Here is a 19006-nt window from a genome sequence, read left to right on the forward strand (position 1 = left end):
ATGCACCCTAGTTCTAGTATTTTTTCGAAGAGTAAACAAGCGATTCACATCTACAAGTTCTACACTAGAAAATGACCTTATAACAAATTTTCCCCATCCTCGTCCCCGCGAGCTCTGTTCCTGTGTCTGCCCCATTCCTGCAAGCTCTATCCTCGTCTGCACAAGTCTAGAACACTTTAAAATCACAAGTGTGTGAGGCTTGTGTGGTTAAGGCAGCGCTTGCAGGAATGGGACAGGGACATAACTCACAGGGATGGGACGGAGATATTTAGATCCCGTGCCATTCTCTATACTCCATTCAATATTTTATAGAAATAACATGGAATTCTATGTGTGTATACCCTTGGAAATTTGTGTTTATTGCATGTAAAATACTGTTTAATGTGCTAAAAAGCTTAAAATGAATCCCATAATGGACAATCTTTTGCAGTGTTTCTTTTCACAGCTCAGTAGCACCAGATCTTTCATTTGTACTGTTAAAGATATTTTTTAAAGTATCATAACTACTTCTAATGAGTAAAATAACATAAGAACATAAGAATTGCCGCTGCTGGGTCAGACCAGTGGTCCATCGTGCCCAGCTGTCCACTCATGCGGCGGCCTTCTGATCAAAGATGAGTGCCCTAACTGAGACTAGCCCTACCTGAGCACGTTCCGGTTCAGCAGGAACTTGTCTAACTTTGTCTTGAATCCCTGGAGGGTGTTTTCCCCTATGACAGACTCCAGAAGAGCATTCCAGTTTTCTACCACTCTCTGGGTGAAGAAGAACTTCCTTACGTTCGTACGGAATTATCCCCTTTCAGTTTTAGAGAGTGCCCTCTCGTTCTCCCTACCTTGGAGAGGGTGAACAACCTGTCCTTATCTATTAAGTCTATTTCCTTCAGTACCTTGAATATTTCGATCATGTCCCCTCTCAATCTCTTCTGTTCGAGGGAGAAAAGGCCAGTTTCTCTAATCTTTCACTGTACGGCAACTCCTCCAGCCCCTTAACCATCTTAGTCACTCTTCTCTGGACCCTTTTGAGTAGTACCGTGTCCTTCTTCATGTATGGCGACCAGTGCTGGAAGCAGTACTCCAGGTGAGGATGTACCATGGCCCGGTACAGCGGCATGATAACCTTCTCCGATCTGTTTGTGATCCCCTTCTTTATCATTCCTAGCATTTTGTTTGCCCTTTTCGCCGCCACCGCACATTGCATGGACGGCTTCATCGACTTGTCAATCATAGCTCTCAAGTCTCTTCCCTGGGAGGTCTCTCCATGTATCGCCCCAGACATCCTGTATTTTACATGAGATTGTTGTTACCTAAATGCATCACTTTACACTTATCCACGTTGAACTTCATCTGCCATGTTGATGCCCATTCCTCAAGCCTGATTATGTCACGTTACAGATCTTTGCAATCTTCACTACTCTGAATAACTTCGTATCGTCCGCAAATTTAATCACCTCACTCATACCAATGTCCAGATCATTTATAAAGATGTTGAAGAGCATGGGTCCAAGCACCAAGCCCTGCAGCACCCCACTGGTGACACTCTCCAGTCTGAGTATTGTCCATTTATCCCCACTCTGTTTCCTATGCTCCAGCCAGTTTTTAATCCACGTGAGTATTTCACCCTCAATTCTGTGGCTCGCAATTTTCCGAAGTAGTCGTTCATGCGGGACCTTGTCAAATGCCTTCTGAAAATCCAGATATACAATGTCGACCAGGTTGCCCTTGTCTATCTGTCTGTTTACTCCCTCAAAGAAGTGCAGCAAGTTCATCAAACACGATCTACCTTTGCTGAAACCGTGCTGACTGGTCCTCATCAGCCCGTGTCTGTCAAGAAGATCAATGATGCGGTCCTTTATCAGCGACTCTATCATCTTTCCCGGTACCGAGGTCAGACTCACCGGTTTGTAGTTTCCCGGGTCTCCCCTCGAACCTTTTTTGAAGATCGGCGTAACATTCACCACCTTCCAGTGCTCTGGAATCTTTCTCGATTTGATCGACAGATTGGCTATTAGTTGAAGCAGTTCAGCTATGGTCCCTTTCAGTTCTTTGATGACCCTCAGATGGATTCCATCCGGTCCCGGGGATTTATCACTCTTAAGCCTATCAATCTGCCTACACACCTCCTCTAGACCATACTGATAATACCTGAGACTCCTCACTAATTGATAAGTACAACCTACTAATTTGTGTGGAAGCCATTCTGAAAAGAATAGTAAGGAGATATATATGTGATATTTTGCTGTACTGTAGCATGACATTATTATATTGGTTCTAGAGCAAACTGGATTTTTGCAGGCTGTGGTAACCTTTTTATTGGATCAACAGAAGAAAGACTCAGAGAAATTGCACTAGAGGAGATTCTGAGAAACCATAGGTTCCTTCTTCAATAGCCATGGAGCTACTGCAAGGAAGTCTCACAGTGACATAGAAAGGGAGGGAGGTGCCAGGGATGTTGGGTGCCTGGCATTGTAACACTGTGCATCCCCTACTTTTCCTTGCCGCTCGAGCGCCCCCAATTACCTCTTGAAATGTTCACCGTGCCATACCGAGCAGCATCTTCTACCTCCTGCTCGTATGAACCTTGGCTCCCTTCTGACATCACGTCCTGGGCCCGTGACAGGAAGTAATGTCAAAAGGGATTTGAGGCTGGCACAAGTAGGAGGAGGAATATCTTCTTGTGCCGGTGAACATTTCAAGAGGTACATGGAGGAGGAGAGATGCTGGCGCTCCAACCAAGACAGCTCCCAGGGTGGTCCACCCCCCCACCACACTTACTTCACTAAATCCTCATATCCATGTGTTGTGGCTCCAATGAGTAGGGTTACTAGACGTCCGAATTTCTCTGGACATGTCCTCCTTTTGAGGACATGTCTGGGGGTCCAGAATGCTTTTCAGAACCTGGCACTTTGTCCGGTTTGGAAAAGCTGTGTCGGCAGGGAGGAAGTCTGTGCATGTGCGGACTTCCTCCCTGTCTGACAAGGCATCGGGGGGTTAGGCTAGGGCAGGCTTGGGGGCGGAATTAGGGCGGGGTGGGCATAACTAGGCAGGCCTGGGAGCATGGCTAGGGGTCCAATGAGTGACAGACACATTGTGAAGACATCACTAATATGAGTATATGCTTGTGACCCTATCTCACAAGTGCTATCGTCAGCCCACTGGCTACCCATTACCAAATGTTGTGTCTTTAAGGGCTTAGTAATAGCATGCAAGTCCTTATACAACATGGCGCCCAACTACATGTCAGCCAAGCTACCTGTTGTAAGAACAGGTAGTATAACAAGTTTTAATAAAACATAAAAACATGTCCCAAACAGGCCGCTCCACTCCCAGGAGGAAACATGTCTAAAAATATCCCCCAGTCATGCCCTTCAACTACAGCGTGTCAGACGCTGATCCTAATCCCATTTCCTACCAAGCTACTGGAATCAACTGCCTCTTCATATCAGATCCCTCAAAGGGCTTTTGAGCTTTAGGAAAGAACATAAGAACATAAGCATCGCCTCTGCTGAGTCAGACCATAGGTCCATCATGCCCAGCAGCCCGCTCTTGCAATGGCCCTCCAGGTCAAAGACCTTTAGGTGATCTTTTACATACAACATTTTGCCTTGTATAGTATCCCTCTAACCATACCCCTCAATTCCCCTTTCCTTCAGGAATTCGTCCAATCCCTTTTTGAACCCCAAAATCGTACTCTGTCTACCACCTCCTCTGGAAGCGCGTTCCAGGTGTCCACCACCCTCTGAGTGAAGAAGAACTTCCTAGCGTTTGTTCTGAATCTGTCTCCCTTCAATTTCCTCGAGTGCCCTCTTGTTATTGTTACCCTCGCAAGTCTGAAGAATCTGTCCCTCTCTACCTTGTCTATACCCTTCATGATCTTGTAAGTTTCTATCATGTCCCCTCTAAGTCTCCGTTTTTCCAAGAAAAAAAATCCCCAGCCTCTCCGCATATGAAAGGTTTTCCATGCCTTTTATCATTTTTGTTGCTCTTCTTTGAACCCTCTCGAGTATCGCCATAGCCTTCTTGAGGTACGGCGACCAGTATTGAGCGCAGTACTCCAGTGCGGGCGCACAATCACCCGATACAGCGACAGGATAACTTCTTTGGTTCTGGTAGTGATACCTTTTTTGATAATGCCCAACATTCTGTTCGCCTTCTTGGAGGCCGCTGCGTATTGTGCCGCCGGCTTCATTGTTTTATCCACCAAGACCCCCAAGTCCTTTTCAAGGTTGCCTTCCCCCATCGTATAGTTGTACATCGGGTTTCCTTTCCCTACGTGCAAGACCTTACATTTCTCTACATTGAAGCTCATCTACCATCTATTTGCCCAATCACTCAGCTTGTTCAGATCCCTTTGCAGTTCTTTACATTCCTCAACAGTTCTAACCCTACTGGAGAGTTTCGTGTCATCAGCGAATTTTATAACTTCGTACTTCGTCCCTGTTTCCAGGTCATTAATAAATATATTGAACAGCAGCAGTCCCAGCACTGACCCCTGCGGGACGCCACTCGTGACCCCTTTCCAGTCAGAGTAGTGAATAAAAACTTACCTTTTCCCATAAATCCCTTCACTTACCATCCTTATAGTAAAACACCTAAGTATAATACCAGAACTGTTTTAGTTGTCATCATTGTGATGGGCCAATGGATCATTACATCCATCACTCCATCTCTTTCAATCTAAACATCTATGCAATCAATCCTTTCCAATTAAACATATACCAAATGTATGCAGGACTCCAGGGAAATCTATGTGGCCAAGTCAAATGCAGTCAAAACAGCAATTAGGGAGGCCAAATTCCGCATGGAAGAGTCTTTAGCAAGGAACAAAAAGAAAGGAGATAAATCCTTTTTCAGGTATATCAGTGACAGGAACAAGAACTCAGGTGGGATAGTACGCCTCAGGAAACCAGAGGGAGACTATGCAGAAATGGACTCGGAAAAAGCCCAACTGTTAAATGAATACTTCTGCTCAGTCTTCACCCGCGAGGCGCCGGGACTTGGTCCTCAGCTGCAGACAAGGGTTGACTCAGCTGATCCGTTTAGTAATTTCGAGTTTACGCCCAGCAGTGTCTACTGCGAGCTGTCAAAGCTCAAGGTTAACAAGGCAATGGGGCCTGACAACCTACACCCTAGGGTGCTCAGGGAGTTGTGTGATGTCTTGGCGGAACCGCTATCCGCGCTCTTAAATCTCTCCCTTAGTACAGGTAACGTCCCGTTGGACTGGAAAATGGCTAACGTCATTCCACTTCATAAGAAAGGCTCCAAGATGGAGACAGCAAACTACAGTCCAGTGAGTCTCACATCAATAGTGAGCAAACTAATGGAAACTCTAATCAAACGCCAATTGGATACGATCATGAACGAGGAGAATCTACGGGATCCCCGTCAACATGGATTTACTAAGGGGAGATCCTGCCAATCCAACCTAATCGGCTTCTTTGACTGGGTGACAAGAAAGCTGGATGTTGGGGAGTCCCTGGACATCGTATACCTGGACTTCAGCAAAGCATTCGATAGCGTACCACACCGCAGGTTGCTGAGCAAGATGAGTTCTAGAGGATTGGGCGACACGTTGACGAAATGGATTGGTAACTGGCTTGAGGGTAGGCTTCAGAGGGTAGTGGTGAATGGCACCCCCTCCGAAACGATGGAGGTGATCAGTGGAGTGCCACAGGGCTCCGTCCTGGGCCCGATCCTGTTCAACATCTACATAAGAGACTTGGCAGAAGGGCTCCGAGGTAAAATAACATTATTCGTTGATGACGCCTAACTAAGCAATGTAGTGGCCAAGAGTACAACAGACAAAAATTCAATGCCCGACAGCATGATGCACGACCTACTACTACTGGAGCGCTGGTCTAGGTCCTGGCAACTCAGCTTCAATGCCAAAAAATGCAAAGTCATGCACCTGGGCAGCCAAAATCCATGCAAGACTTACACCCTAAATGGCGAGATCCTAACAAGAACTGAAGCAGAACGTGACCTAGGGGTGATCGTCAGTGAGGACATGAAGGCTGCCAATCAAGTGGAGCAAGCTTCCTCCAAAGCAAGGCAAATCATAGGTTGCATACGCAGGAGTTTCGTCAGCCGTAAGCCTGAAGTCATTATGCCATTGTATAGATCCATGGTGAGACCACACCTGGAGTACTGTGTGCAATTTTGGAGGCCGCATTACCGAAAAGATGTGCTGAGACTAGAGTCGGTCCAGAGAATGGCCACCTGGATGATCGTGGGTCTCAAGGATCTCCCGTACGAGGAAAGGCTGGATAAGTTACAGCTCTACTCACTCGAGGAACGCAGAGAGAGGGGAGACATGATCGAGACGTTCAAGTATCTCACGGGTCGCATCGAAGTGGAAGAAGATATCTTTCTTCTCAAGGGTCCCACGGCAACCAGAGGGCACCCGTGGAAAATCAGGGGAGGGAAACTGCACAGTGACACCAGGAAATTCTTTTTCACTGAAAGAGTGGTTGACCGCTGGAATAATCTTCCACTTCATGTCACTGAGGCCAGCAGCGTGCCTGATTTTAAGGCCAAATGGGATAGACACGTGGGATCTATTCACTGAGTTAGGTGGGGAAGGATCATTGCGGTGGGCAGACTAGATGGGCTGTGGCCCTTATCTGCCGTCTATTTCTATGTTTCTATGTTTCTATGTTAACTTAAAATGATAAAACTGTATGTTAAGTGATGATGATCAAATTGTATAGAAACATGATGGCAATTAAAGGCCAAATGGCCCATCCAGTCTGCCCATTCGCAGTAACCATTATCTCTTCCGCTCTCTCTAAGAGATCACACGTGCCTATCCCAGGCTTTCTTGAATTCAGACACAGTCTCTATCTGCAAAAAACAAGAAAAAAAAACTGATATAATGATATAATGCGGTTACTAATGTCACCTTTTTACAAACCAGGGGACCCAACACGGTCCATGTTTCAGAAACCACGCCTTCCTCAGGGGTCCATGGTTGATAAGGTTTAAAACGACCCGCAATTAAAATTGGTAATGAACAAATGCCTGTGTATGCACAATGATCCCGAGCCGACAGTGCAACTCAAAAATGGATGCCAGAGCGAAACAGTCTCTATTTGCACCATATCTTCCAGGAGACTGTTCCATGCATCTTCTTTCCTTTTTGTAAAAAAGTATTTCCTTATGCTAAACTTGATTCTCTCTATGTTAACCTAAGATAGTCAAACCGTACTGTACACATGTAAACTTATAACCCATTTGTCTATGCATTATGTATATCAACCTTGTAACCTGTTCTGAGCTCGTTAGGGAGGACAGGATATAAAACAAATCAAATAAATAAATTATTTATGAGTAAATACCTTGCATTGAGTTTGAACAGTGTAGAAAAGGCATAGCCCAGAAGGTAACCAATCCCTGGCATCAAGGCGGCAGTCCCCACCAGGGGCGGTGAGAAGACTGTGACAATGAAGCTTCCGATGTTCCTGGCTGACAGAACGATTATTGCAATAGAGGCTATAATCATGGTGGTCATCCCAAACTAAAAGGAGAGAGGGGAGAAAACCAGATATTCAGACTGCATTTCCCATTTTCTAACTGGAAATGGACTTATGGCAAAGCCATTGCTTCCTAGACAAAAATCGTGGGACACAAAATTGCAAATCACGAGTTGAAGGAAAAGGAAAACAGAGGCCACAGTTTTAAAAATCAATTTACCAATGCATTCACAGTCTGTCATGGTAACATTCCCTCCCACAAGATAGCACATGCTGTTAAACAATTCTATAAATTGTTTAATAAAAAGGCAGCTGATCTGTTCAAAAAGTAAAATTAAAGTGATGGCAATAATTGTATTAAGCAGGATATAAGGGGGACCCATAACCCAATATGTATGAGATACCCGTTGCCTGGAATACCTGAAGAAAGACATCTTTATATATATATATATATGGCACTTATGCCAAGGCCCCTGTATGATGTAATCCTGGGATGGGAGTGGCCCTATTTGTGGGAATGCTTTGGCACTCAAGGGGGGTAGACTCACTTAGCCCAAGACCAGATGGTTAGACGGGCGCAGGCCAGATTCCATAGGCCTCCCCTGGTGCAAGACGGGAGAAATGGGTGTGAAGAATGTGAGGGGTGTAGGAAAGGCAGAGAGCCTCCTTTAGGGGGCAGTGGGAAGACTACCCCAGTTAGTAGTGAGAAAGAAGTCCACTTAACGGTGGACAAACAAGTCGCTAGAAAACCCGTTCTAAAAGTCATGAGAATATCTTCTAAAGCCAAGTTACCAGTTCGGGCAACTGAACACTCGGTGGGAGTGCATTTAGGCAGCGTTCAAGAGCTAATAGTTCCCAAGGGGGGCAGAAAATTAGTGAACACTGGCATTGCCGTAGCCCTACCAGAGGGGTGTTATGGATGCATAGCTCCAAGGTCCGGTTTAGCACTCCAGCATGGATTACACATAGGGGTCGGTGTGATAGACTTGGATTTCTGAGGTCCCCTACAGATCCTGGTAATGAATTTGCGGGGAAAAGAATATAGAATAAAAGAAGGAGATTGGGTTGCTCAGCTCATATGCGAGCGAGCAGTTATTCCTGAGCTAAAAGAAGATAAAATAGTGCATGCCACAGCCTGAGGTGAACAAGGATGGGGCTCATCTGATTTAAAGGGTATATCAGGAAAGGAACAGATAAAAGGAAAGGGCCTGTCACGCTGACACAAGTCAGAAGAACCTTTAAGGGAAAGGACTAATAGTGTCTTGAGTAAGGAAGCTCTTGTCACGGCTAAAAAGACTGCTAGTCCAGTCAAAAGTACAGCCCTCAAACCAGCTGTTACCAAAATGAAGCCTGAACACCCAGCTAAAAGCCCAATTTCAGTACAGAAAGAAAGAAAAGAGAAAAGGCAGGGGATTTACCAACCAGAAATTCAGGCAGGGAGGGCTCACAAAACACTATTTATCCCCCATTACTCCTTTCCCCAGAGCTGAGGAGAAACAAAGAATCAACCCAGCAGGGGGTGGGGTTAACCATGGAGTGTTAGTCGTGTCAGCTTGAGGACAGACTGCAAGTGAATAAATTAGCCCCAGCTGATTCAAACGGGAGAAGCAGAGCACGGCACACTGAAGGCAGTTTTGAAACCATTTCTACCCACCATAAACGGGGAGTTTCTCCAAGCCAACATGGAAGGGCAGGCAGCCTGACTCCAGAAATGTACTGTAGTTACCCAGTTGAGTCTTGGGGAGAAGGGCTGGAGGTTCATTCAGGCGAGGAAGAAACCTGCTTTGAAAAGCTCCCAAGCACTCACAGAGGGGGATGGGAGGGAGAGCAGGAAGTAGGTGAATTAATGGAAACTTCTAGTCCCAGCGATACTGAGTGGGGAATGTACAGTGAAACTGACCCAGGAGAATGTGTGCTGAAGGAAGCCATGGACATATGAATAAACAGTGGGAGGCTGTTTGCTTCCTCCTAGTAATAAGTAGAGTCTCTGCCCAGAAAAACCTGAGCTGAAGTAAAGCTACAGGTAGTCACAAGGCAGCACTGCTTAAATAAAACTGTGTTTAAACCTCACCTAGCCAAGTCTCCAAGAAACTAAAGCTAAAGGACTTTTGGGGGCATTTTGGGAGGGTCTGAACAGCTATGTGCAAAGGGAGGCTTGCTTCCACACAGCATGCAGAGCAGGGCTGTTAAAAGCAATTCTTTTGGTTCTGGATAATTTTTCTATTGCTTACAATAAACCCGGTGAAGTTTTGTTTATAAGAAATCCAGTGTCCGAGTTTTCCTTTTACTAACCACATAAAAGGCGCACTGAAAATCTTGCCTGTGGTCAGAGTTGGGTTTTCCCACTCACCTGGGCCTGGCCCGGCCACACACACACACAAAATATGTATATATTAGTACAGTATATATATATATCAAGATGAAGCTAAAGGATAGCAATGCTTCCGAATTACAGTAAAAATAATATTGCTTGGTTAGCATTACTGGTAAATGCTAAACATTTAAAATAGATGTATGTCACAGGTGCTACTTCCTGTCAGATTCCTTCAAGATTGGGAAATAGATGAGTCCTAACAGGTTATTATATCCTAAGTGAACATATTGTTACCCCCTTTGTTACTGACAGGTGTGAAACCAATAGCTTGTGATAACTAAGGGCTAGATTCTCTAAACCAGGGGTAGGGAACTCCGGTCCTCAAGAGCCGTATTCCAGTTGGGTTTTCAGGATTTCCCCAATGAATATGCATGAGATCTATTTGCATGCACTGCTTTCAATGCATATTCATTGGGGAAATCCTGAAAACTCGACTGGAATACGGCTCTCGAGGATCGGAGTTCCCTACCCCTGCTCTAAACCCTCCGATCCTGTCCCGACGATCGCAAAACCCCGACCCGATTCACTAAACTGCCGATCAAATCTCCTAATCGATCTGATCCACCCATGAAAATGAGGAGAAATGACATGCAAAAGTAGGAAGCTATCGATTTACTAAAACACTGAATGGATTTGGTGATCTGAAGTGAAGCGACTGCTGAGGACCAGTCGCTTACTATCCTTGCTGACTATCCTGCCCTCTTCCGCCCTTACAACCCCTTACTGTAAAATTAAAACCACGAGTTTATAATGCACTTTTTGCAGAATATATACTAATATAGAAAATATACTGTATAATATAGAATATATACTGTCAGGGCTCTGCCCCGACTCAATCGCTTTGAGTTGGGAGTTTGCATGCAAATGATTTGCACCTCTATACAAATCATTTGCATGCAAAGATAGTGAATCAATTGCTGTTTTAAAATCGGCCAGGAATTGGCCAACAGCGATTGACTCCCTATCTTTAGTGAATATGGACCTAAGTCATTATTGTTGCTAGGGAAAATTACAAATGAAAGAAACCATGTGACTTGAAACTAACCAAAAGAATATTTGCAATTTATCATTGGACTTTAATGAATCAATTGTAATTTAATTGGAAGATGTACCCACTACATATGTTTACTTATTTCCTTTAATGATGTCATAAACCCAATAAAACGGCCAGTCACTTGTAATTCAGGGAGATTTTTGGTTGGTATTCTATCATTTCAAGTTTCAGTTTTTTTGATATATCTCAAATACAACCACAGTTAGTCTAAGTCAGGGCTGCTCAAGTCTGGTCCTCGAGATCTACTAGCAAGCCAGTTTTTCAGGATATCCACAATGAATATGCATGAGAGAGATTTGCCTGCACTGCCTTCTTGGTATGCAAATCTCTCTCATGCTCATTGTGGATATCCTGAAAACCTGGCCTGCCAGTAGATCTTGAGGACTGGACTTGGGCAGCCCTGGTCTAAGTGATTTACAATAATATATTATTAAAATAAAATAAAGCCAAAACATAACAAGGGAGGCAATAAGCAAAAACATAAGTTCAACCAACATACAAGCAAAAAATGGATACAAGGAGGATAAAGAAAGGGGAGGTTACAATAAAAACAAAAAGGTTGGGTAAGGAAAGGAGTGGAACACAAGGGAAGAGAAGTCACGGTGAAATTCTGCCCAAACAATTAAGGATATAAGCTAAGAAGTCAAGAAGAAAGGGTGATCTATAGCATGAGTAAGGTAAGGAAAAAGGTCAAGAGCAGAAAGCTAAAGAAAAATAGTATGACTTCAATTGTGCCTTAAAAGACTCAAAAGATTTTTTGATGCGGAGGTAGAAGGGTAAGGAATTCCAAAGGGTGGGAGCCATAACGGAGAAAGAGGAATTCCTATGAAAATCGAGAAATAATTGCTGAAATGAAGGGACAATCAGTAACTGTTGTTGAGATGAATGTAATGTTCTATGTGATAAATATGGAACCAGAAAACTGTATAAGAAAGAAGGAAAACCACTAGATAGTATATGGTGAATGAGAATATTGTATTTGAAGGGAATGAAATAAGACACCGGAAGAATGTGTTCTTTTTTTAATATATTCTTATTGAGAATGGCAAACAGGCAATTACAATCAGCAAAAGAACAATACAGAAAGAACAAGAAGAACAATAGAACAGCGAGCAATTACAAGCCTTCCCAAAAAGAGAGAGAGTTCTGATTTTAAAAGTGATCAAACTTAGAACAGTGGTACAGTAATCTGACTGCAGTGTTCTGAACTAATTGAAGCTGGTGCAATTGATATTTCGGAAGACCGATGAGAATGGCATTAAAGAAGTCAAGAATCCCTAGACCTTGATGTTTAAATTACGCTTTTGGGTCTGGTAGTTATTTCCTTGGCCTCCTCCAGAGATGGAAGAAAGGGCTGAGGGGCTATGTAACCTGTTCATGTAGTCATTCAAAGCAAACAGTTCAGTGCCGTAATTTGGATCTATCTCGGTGGATGTCATCAAATTTATATTCAGGTTAAGACCATGGTCTGTAGTTTTTTTTCATTTTTTAATGCAGCATAATAAGAAACTGCAGGAAATATTAAGAGAGGCTGAAGGATATACTAAGGAAATTCACTGGGTTGTTGTGGCCTTGACCGATCAGGGTAATGTTAAGAGTTATGCCTATCTCTTGATGGCATCAAGTGATTAATAGAGTAAGGTTCCCCCTAAATGGCATGATTTCCGTGGGGAGCTGTTACAGTCTGAGTGCCAGGCAAGAAATGGAAAAAGGCATGGCTAGTGAATGTGTGGCAGGGGACCACACAGAATGAAAGATTTATGTTTTAAGTGCCAGTTTGAGTAGAAAAAAAAGAAGAGGTTGAGGTCTCTGTATAAGGAAGCAGGTACGTACCAAGGATCCAGATACACTTGGATCCTAGTTGTTCCCTCTAAGGTGCGCTGGCGTGCGCTGGCGCACAAAATATTAGGTCGCAGCGCACAAGTTTCTCGTCACAGCGCAGGACCGGCAAGATTGACTCATTTGAACTTCCTGCATCAGCATCGGAAGCGTGCGCTGGGCCGGAGAGATCTTGGGGAGCCTCCGACAGTGGCTTTCTCCCCTCTCTGCAGCTCTCCTTTACTTCCCAGCGCAGCGATTCACGAAGGCAGCCTCGGGGCTTTTGCTGAGTCGCGGCTGCCTCTGATGATGCAACTTCCTCTTTCCTCAGAGGCGGCGCGACACAACAAAGGACCCGAGGCTGCCTTCGTGAATCGCTGCGCTGGGAAGTAAGAAGAGCTGCTGGGAGGGGAGAAAACCACTATCAGTCTGGGAAGCTGCTGGGCAGGGGAAAAAAGGGACAGCTGCTACTGGAAAGGGAGAAGGAGAGATGCTTCTGGGAGGGGAGGAGGGAAAGGAATCTGGGAAGCTGCTGGGCCAGGAAAAAAAAGGGACAGCTGCTACTGGAGAGGGAGAAGGAGACGGAGAGATGCTTCTGGGAGGGGAGGAGGGAAAGGAATCTGGGAAGCTGCTGGGCCAGGAAAAAAAGGGACAGCTGCTACTGGATAAGGAGAAGAAGGAGAGATGCATCTGGGAGGGGAGGAGGGAAAGGAATCTGGGAAGCTGCTGGGCTAGGAAAAAAAGGGACAGCTGCTACTGGAGAGGGAGAAGGAGACGGAGAGATGCTTCTGGGAGGGGAGGAGGGAAAGGAATCTGGGAAGCTGCTGGGCAAGATAAAAAAAGGGACAGCTGCTACTGGAGAGGGAGAAGAAGGAGAGATGCTGCTGGGAGGGGAGGAAGGGAAGAGAGTTACTGCTGGACAGGAGGCTGGGAGAAAGAAAGAAAGGGGGCAGGCAGGGAAACAGAAGGAAAGAAGAGAAACAGAAAAAAAGAAAGAAAGGTCAGGGAGAGAGGAAGAAAAAGTTGGGGGAGGGAATGAGGTGTGGAGGAGAGAAAGCATACAGGCTGATAGAAGGGAAGAAAGATTGGATGCACAGTCAGAAGAAGAAAGTGCAACCAGAAATCACCAGACAAGGTAGGAAAAATGATTTTATTTTAAATTTAGCAAAGTGGAGGCAGTATTACCACAGTTTTCAAAGGAATTTGCCCAAATAACTTAATAGTTAACTGGGTAAATTCCCAGAGATGAAAACTTCCCTTCACTTACTATGCACAGTTCTGAATTTATATCTGCTGTCTATATTTTACAATATGGTCCCCTTTTACTAAACCGCAATAGTGGTTTTTAGCGCAGGGAGCCTATGAGCGTCAAGAGCAGTGCTGGGCATTCAGCGCAGCTCCCTGCGCTAAAAACTGCTATTGTGGTTTAATAAAAAGGATGGAGGGTATATTTGTCTATTTTTGTATGCTATAAAAACCAAATACAGAGAGAGACTGAGAGCTGTTGACGAAGAGCTACGTGTGTGTCTTTCTTCCATTCCAGCCAGAATATCAGCTTTGTGTTCAGCCAAACAGGCCCAGGTTTCGCACTGAATAAAGTATTTTATAATTTTTATAATTTTTATTTCATAATAAAGTAATTATAAAATACTTTCTTTGTGTTTATTTGATTCCTATTCAAGAGAATTACTTTATATATAGTCAATATAGGCAGAGAGTTAAATTTTTTAACATTTTCTAATGGTGGTGTGACTCGTGATTTTTTTTCATGAAACAAGTGTGCCTTTGCCCAAAAAAGGTTGAAAAACACTGGTCTAGAAATTGAAAGCATCAAACGTATTGTCTTCTGGACTGTTTTTAATTTACAGTTTACACATATGGATGTAACAGACATAACTACATTTGTTGTAAAACATTTATTAAGATATCATTTCATCCCTACAATTTCTGTGTTCTTAAAAATATTATTTAACGTTATTTAATTTAGCGTGTAGGCCTAAAATTCCTTTGAATACCTCGTCCTCATGTATCAGCAACTTTGACAACATATTTATTTGGCTCATAACTTGCTGGCGCCCGATATTTTTAGCTCACAGTGAAAAAAGTTTGCTCACAACACCCGCCCGCTTAGAGGGAACACTGAGTGGGACTTTGTTTGTTTTTACATATTTTAGATGTTTTACTTTAAATAAAAGACTCATGACCATCAGTTGGCAGTGACATCTCCAGTGCCTCTTCTTTTTGTTCTCTTCATTGTAGTCCGAGGCTTGGTTTCTTCTTTTCTTTTTCTCTAGTATTTCTTCCCAACCCCTTGAGCATCTGTCCTACCTGCCTTCCCAACTCCCTACCCCCTGCACCAGCCTCTCCCTGTCAGGTTCTGCACCCAGCTAGGGGGAAATGGTTAATCTGCTGGGGTGTAGGGTTATAGATTGAAGGCTATATCAAAAAGGTGGGTTTTCAGTCTGCTTTTAAACAAGGTAAGGGAAGGGGCATGGCAGTCAAAGATCGTTTATTCCAGGCATATGGGGCAGCTAGATGAAAGGAACGAAGTCTGGAATTGGCAGTGGAGGAGAAGGGTACAGCTAAGAGCAGCTGATCTGAGGAACAGAAGTATGAGGCGAGAGAAGAGATATTGAGGAGCAGCAGAATGAACACACTTGTGTGTTAGTAATAGAAGTTTGAATTGTATGCGAAGGTGGAGAGGGGTAACATGAGTGTAACGAGGTTGGTAGAAGATGAGTTGTGCAGCAGAGTTTTGCACAGATTATAGGGGGGAGAGGTGGCATAGTGGGAGACAGTTAGAAGTAGATTGCAGTCATCTAAGTATGAGGTTCCAAGAATGTGGACAAGGGTCCGGGTAGTGTGCATAGAGAGGAAGAGGCGGGATTAGGGGGTGCGTGGTAAGATGGCGGTGGTGTGAGAGCTGCTAGTGAGAGGCTGATTTAGAATTCGACGAAGCTGGTGCTTCCTTTGCAGATATCTTACCTTTTATATCTAATTTGTTATGCCGCATTATAAAAGGAAGAGGGTGTTAAGGGCCGTTCCCTCGCCGGCCCTATCTTCAACGCCCATCCAGCAGACTGTCGATCGCTTCTTTGCGGTTCAACCCCCGGTTGCTCCACAAGCCGGAGGAAGTGTCCTGTGGCATTGGGGGAAGACATGGGAGAACCTCTTCCCCTTTTGGGGTTTAAAACATCTTTATCTCCTCCGGTTCCATCAAAACCTGCGTGTCCAGCTTCTGTTGGGGCTCTGTTGCAGGAGGACTTTGATCCCAGAAGGGGCTTCCTGGCGAGGGCTTTGAGCCGGCAACGGCAGGGCAGCTGAAGACTTTAACATCTATTGAGAGAGAGAGAATTCACTCCTCTCCCACGGAGGCTTCCTTGGGAGACATTTGGTCACTCCTTCAGCGGCTGGAGATATCGTCGAGCAAAACAACTGAGGAGGTAATTAACATCAATACCAAGTTGGACAATCTTACTAAAACTGTTGACTCAATGAAATTGGAATTCTCAACCCAAACTATATAAATGCAGGATGATATAAAACAATTGCAAACATTTAAGAACGCAGCTATTAAAGATAACTTCTTCATTCATAGAAATTGAAAACTATAATAGGAGATTGAATCTTCGTATTTTGAACTTTCCATTCTCCCTTGGAACTTCTCCTATAGTTTATTTGAATAGATAATTAATTGAAAATTTGAATATTCCCTCTGACAAAATTCCTCCAGTAAATAAGATATACTATCTTCCAAATAAAAAGATACCTCAAAAAGAGTTGGATAAACAAAATGAAGGAGAGAACCAGTTTGATTTTGGGAATGTGACAACGTTTTTGGAACAAACTTTGAATGCAGAGACAGAGAGAGCTACTCTTCTAATTTCCTTTGTCTTTGAGCTAGACTTAAATATGGTATTAAGATTATATTTTAAGAATTCTCATAAATTATATGGAGAACAACGGATTTGGATGTACCCAGATGTCTCTAAAGTCACACAAGAATGAAGAAAGGATTTCCTATCTCTGCGTAAAGAAACTCTTAAATTGGGGGCTACTTTTCTATTAGCTTATCCCTGCAAGTGTTTGGTGAGGTATTTGGGAATTAAGTATACTTTTTTTTCTCCAGACCACTTGAGGGATTTTCTGAAAGTCAAAAAGATCATCAAGGACTGATTATATGATGGATTATTAGTAAGATAGCAACCGGTTTCACATTAAGCTTTTTCTTTAGAATTTAATACCACTTTAAATATCTCCAATTTAAAAGATTTCCATAGCCCCTATTATTGTGGTCTAAGAAAGGGATAATTAATATTTCTGTATTTGATTTTGGTTTGATTGGTAAAAATGGTTTCTTTCCTGTGTTACATGGAACAAGATTATTCTTGTGATTGATGTGAAAGTTTAATAAAAATATAAATTAAAAAAAAAAGAGAGAGGAAGAGGCGAATTCTGGTGATGTTGAAGAGATAGAAGCGACAGTCGATTTGAATCGGGAATAGGGCAGTTCTTGTACTGACCTTATTCATAAGCTTCACTCCAGCTTCCAGCTCCCAGCTCCACAAGATCTCATTTTCTACATTAGAAATTGCTACCAAATTCTTCACTATGATAAGTATATGTTAGTGCCCATATACCATCCTTTTGTGTCCTTACCTTTATCACACATCGAGTGTACTGGGGCCTTTTCTCGTTCAAAAAAATGCCGATGGCACAAGGGACAAGTGTCATTAGCAATGAGAAGAATATTCCCAGGTAAGGCACCATGTTCTCTATATTCCCTTGACTCAGTGCCATGGAGTAGATGTAAAGGAGGAGTGGCATCATTCCAAATGCCAAGAATGTGGAACAGGTGGTCATCACAATGCTAGTGGAAGCAAACAAAATGAAAGACTAATAGAACATCTACTGGTTCTCTGTCAAAAGAATGCATGATATAGTTCCATCCACTACACTTAAGTCTGTAACACAGGAGCCAACTTTTCAAAATGATTGGTGATGCTCTAAAGCTCTGCCCCAGACCCTGCCCAATCTCCGCCTTTGACCCTGCCCCCATAAAATATAGGCAGTCCGTGGGTTAAGAACAAGTTATGTTTTTTATACCGTTCTTAAGTTAAATTTGAATGTATCTCATATCCTGTATAGTACACAGTCTATAAAAGCATTAAAGAACATCAAACATTAAAGAAACAGTCCTCAAAATAAAATACTGTAGTTTAAATAGGTTTATACTTACTTTTGTTCTTCATCCATCCCACTGTTCCCTCTCCACCACCACATCAAACATTTTTCCCTCTCGTCTCTCTCTTCCCCATGCATCTGTACCTCATGCCTCTCTCACAACCATTTCCAATATTTCTCTCTCCCTTCCAACAATTCTTTCATTTCCCCATGTGCACCATCTCTCTTTCCCTCTCACTCAGACATCCATGCCCATCAATTCTCCCTTTTTATTTCCCCACCTCAGCATCTCTTTCCCTCCCTCCATTCTTCCATCCTATGTTCCAAGTTCATGCTCCCCTCTCTCTCTCCATTCTGTGTTCCATGTTCATACTCTCTCCTTCCTTCCTTCCTTCCCTCCTTTGTCCCAAGCTTACTTCTGTGTCTCAACACGACCCTGTCTCTCTCTTCCTGTGCCAACACACCCATTCTTCCTTCCTTCCTTCCTTCCTTCCTGGCAGATCACAATTTACACTAGTGGCTCCTTTTACTAAGCTGCGCTAGCGGTTTTAGCATGCGCTTAGCATGTGCTGCATTGCCGCATGCGCTAGACGTTAACACCACCATTGAGCTGGCGTTAGACAGAGAATGACACGGTGGCGGTTACCCGCGGCTAGCCGCGTTTAGCCATGGGTAACCCGCCGAAACGGGGAAAGAAAAATAGCAGTCACTGCGGGGACGGGGACAAGGCCATTCACTGCCCCGTGGAGCGGTGAATGGTCTTGTCTCCACAGTGAGGCATCAAGGATGTGCGGTCCCCGCAGCCCCCACCCGCCCGGTCGATCGTTTATCCAGCTTCTTCTCTCCACCTCAGCTTAGTTTGGCTGCTCAATATTCAATCTTCTGCTCTGACGCAACTGGAAATAGGAAGTTGCAGCAAAGCAGAAGATTGAACACTGAGCTGCGGCGCATGCGCGGCTCTTTGAAAGCGTACAGGTCGCCGAAAAAGAAAGCCTGCAAACTAAGATGAGGTGGAGAGAGGAAGCTGGATAAATGCTGCGATCGGGCGGGTGGGGGCTGCTGGACCCAGCGAAGGCTAGTTTAAATGAAGCGGTGTCCTGTGTATGT

The 19006-nt window shown here is 44.0% G+C and overlaps 1 protein-coding gene across 1 annotated transcript in view; it reads right to left on the bottom strand.

Annotated features, from left to right (window-relative positions):
* The window catches only part of SLC10A1 (solute carrier family 10 member 1), a 39206-nt gene that overhangs the window by 12495 nt on the left and 7705 nt on the right, over positions 1-19006 (bottom strand). The window contains exons 2-3 of the mRNA XM_033953246.1: positions 17375-17585; positions 7335-7513 (exon numbers count right to left, since the gene is read on the bottom strand). Coding sequence (XP_033809137.1) covers positions 7335-7513; positions 17375-17585 — 390 coding nt within the window. The remainder of the gene's footprint in view (positions 1-7334; positions 7514-17374; positions 17586-19006) is intronic.

Source organism: Geotrypetes seraphini, chromosome 7 (assembly GCF_902459505.1).
Source record: "Geotrypetes seraphini chromosome 7, aGeoSer1.1, whole genome shotgun sequence".
NCBI classification, from domain to species: Eukaryota; Metazoa; Chordata; class Amphibia; order Gymnophiona; family Dermophiidae; genus Geotrypetes; species Geotrypetes seraphini.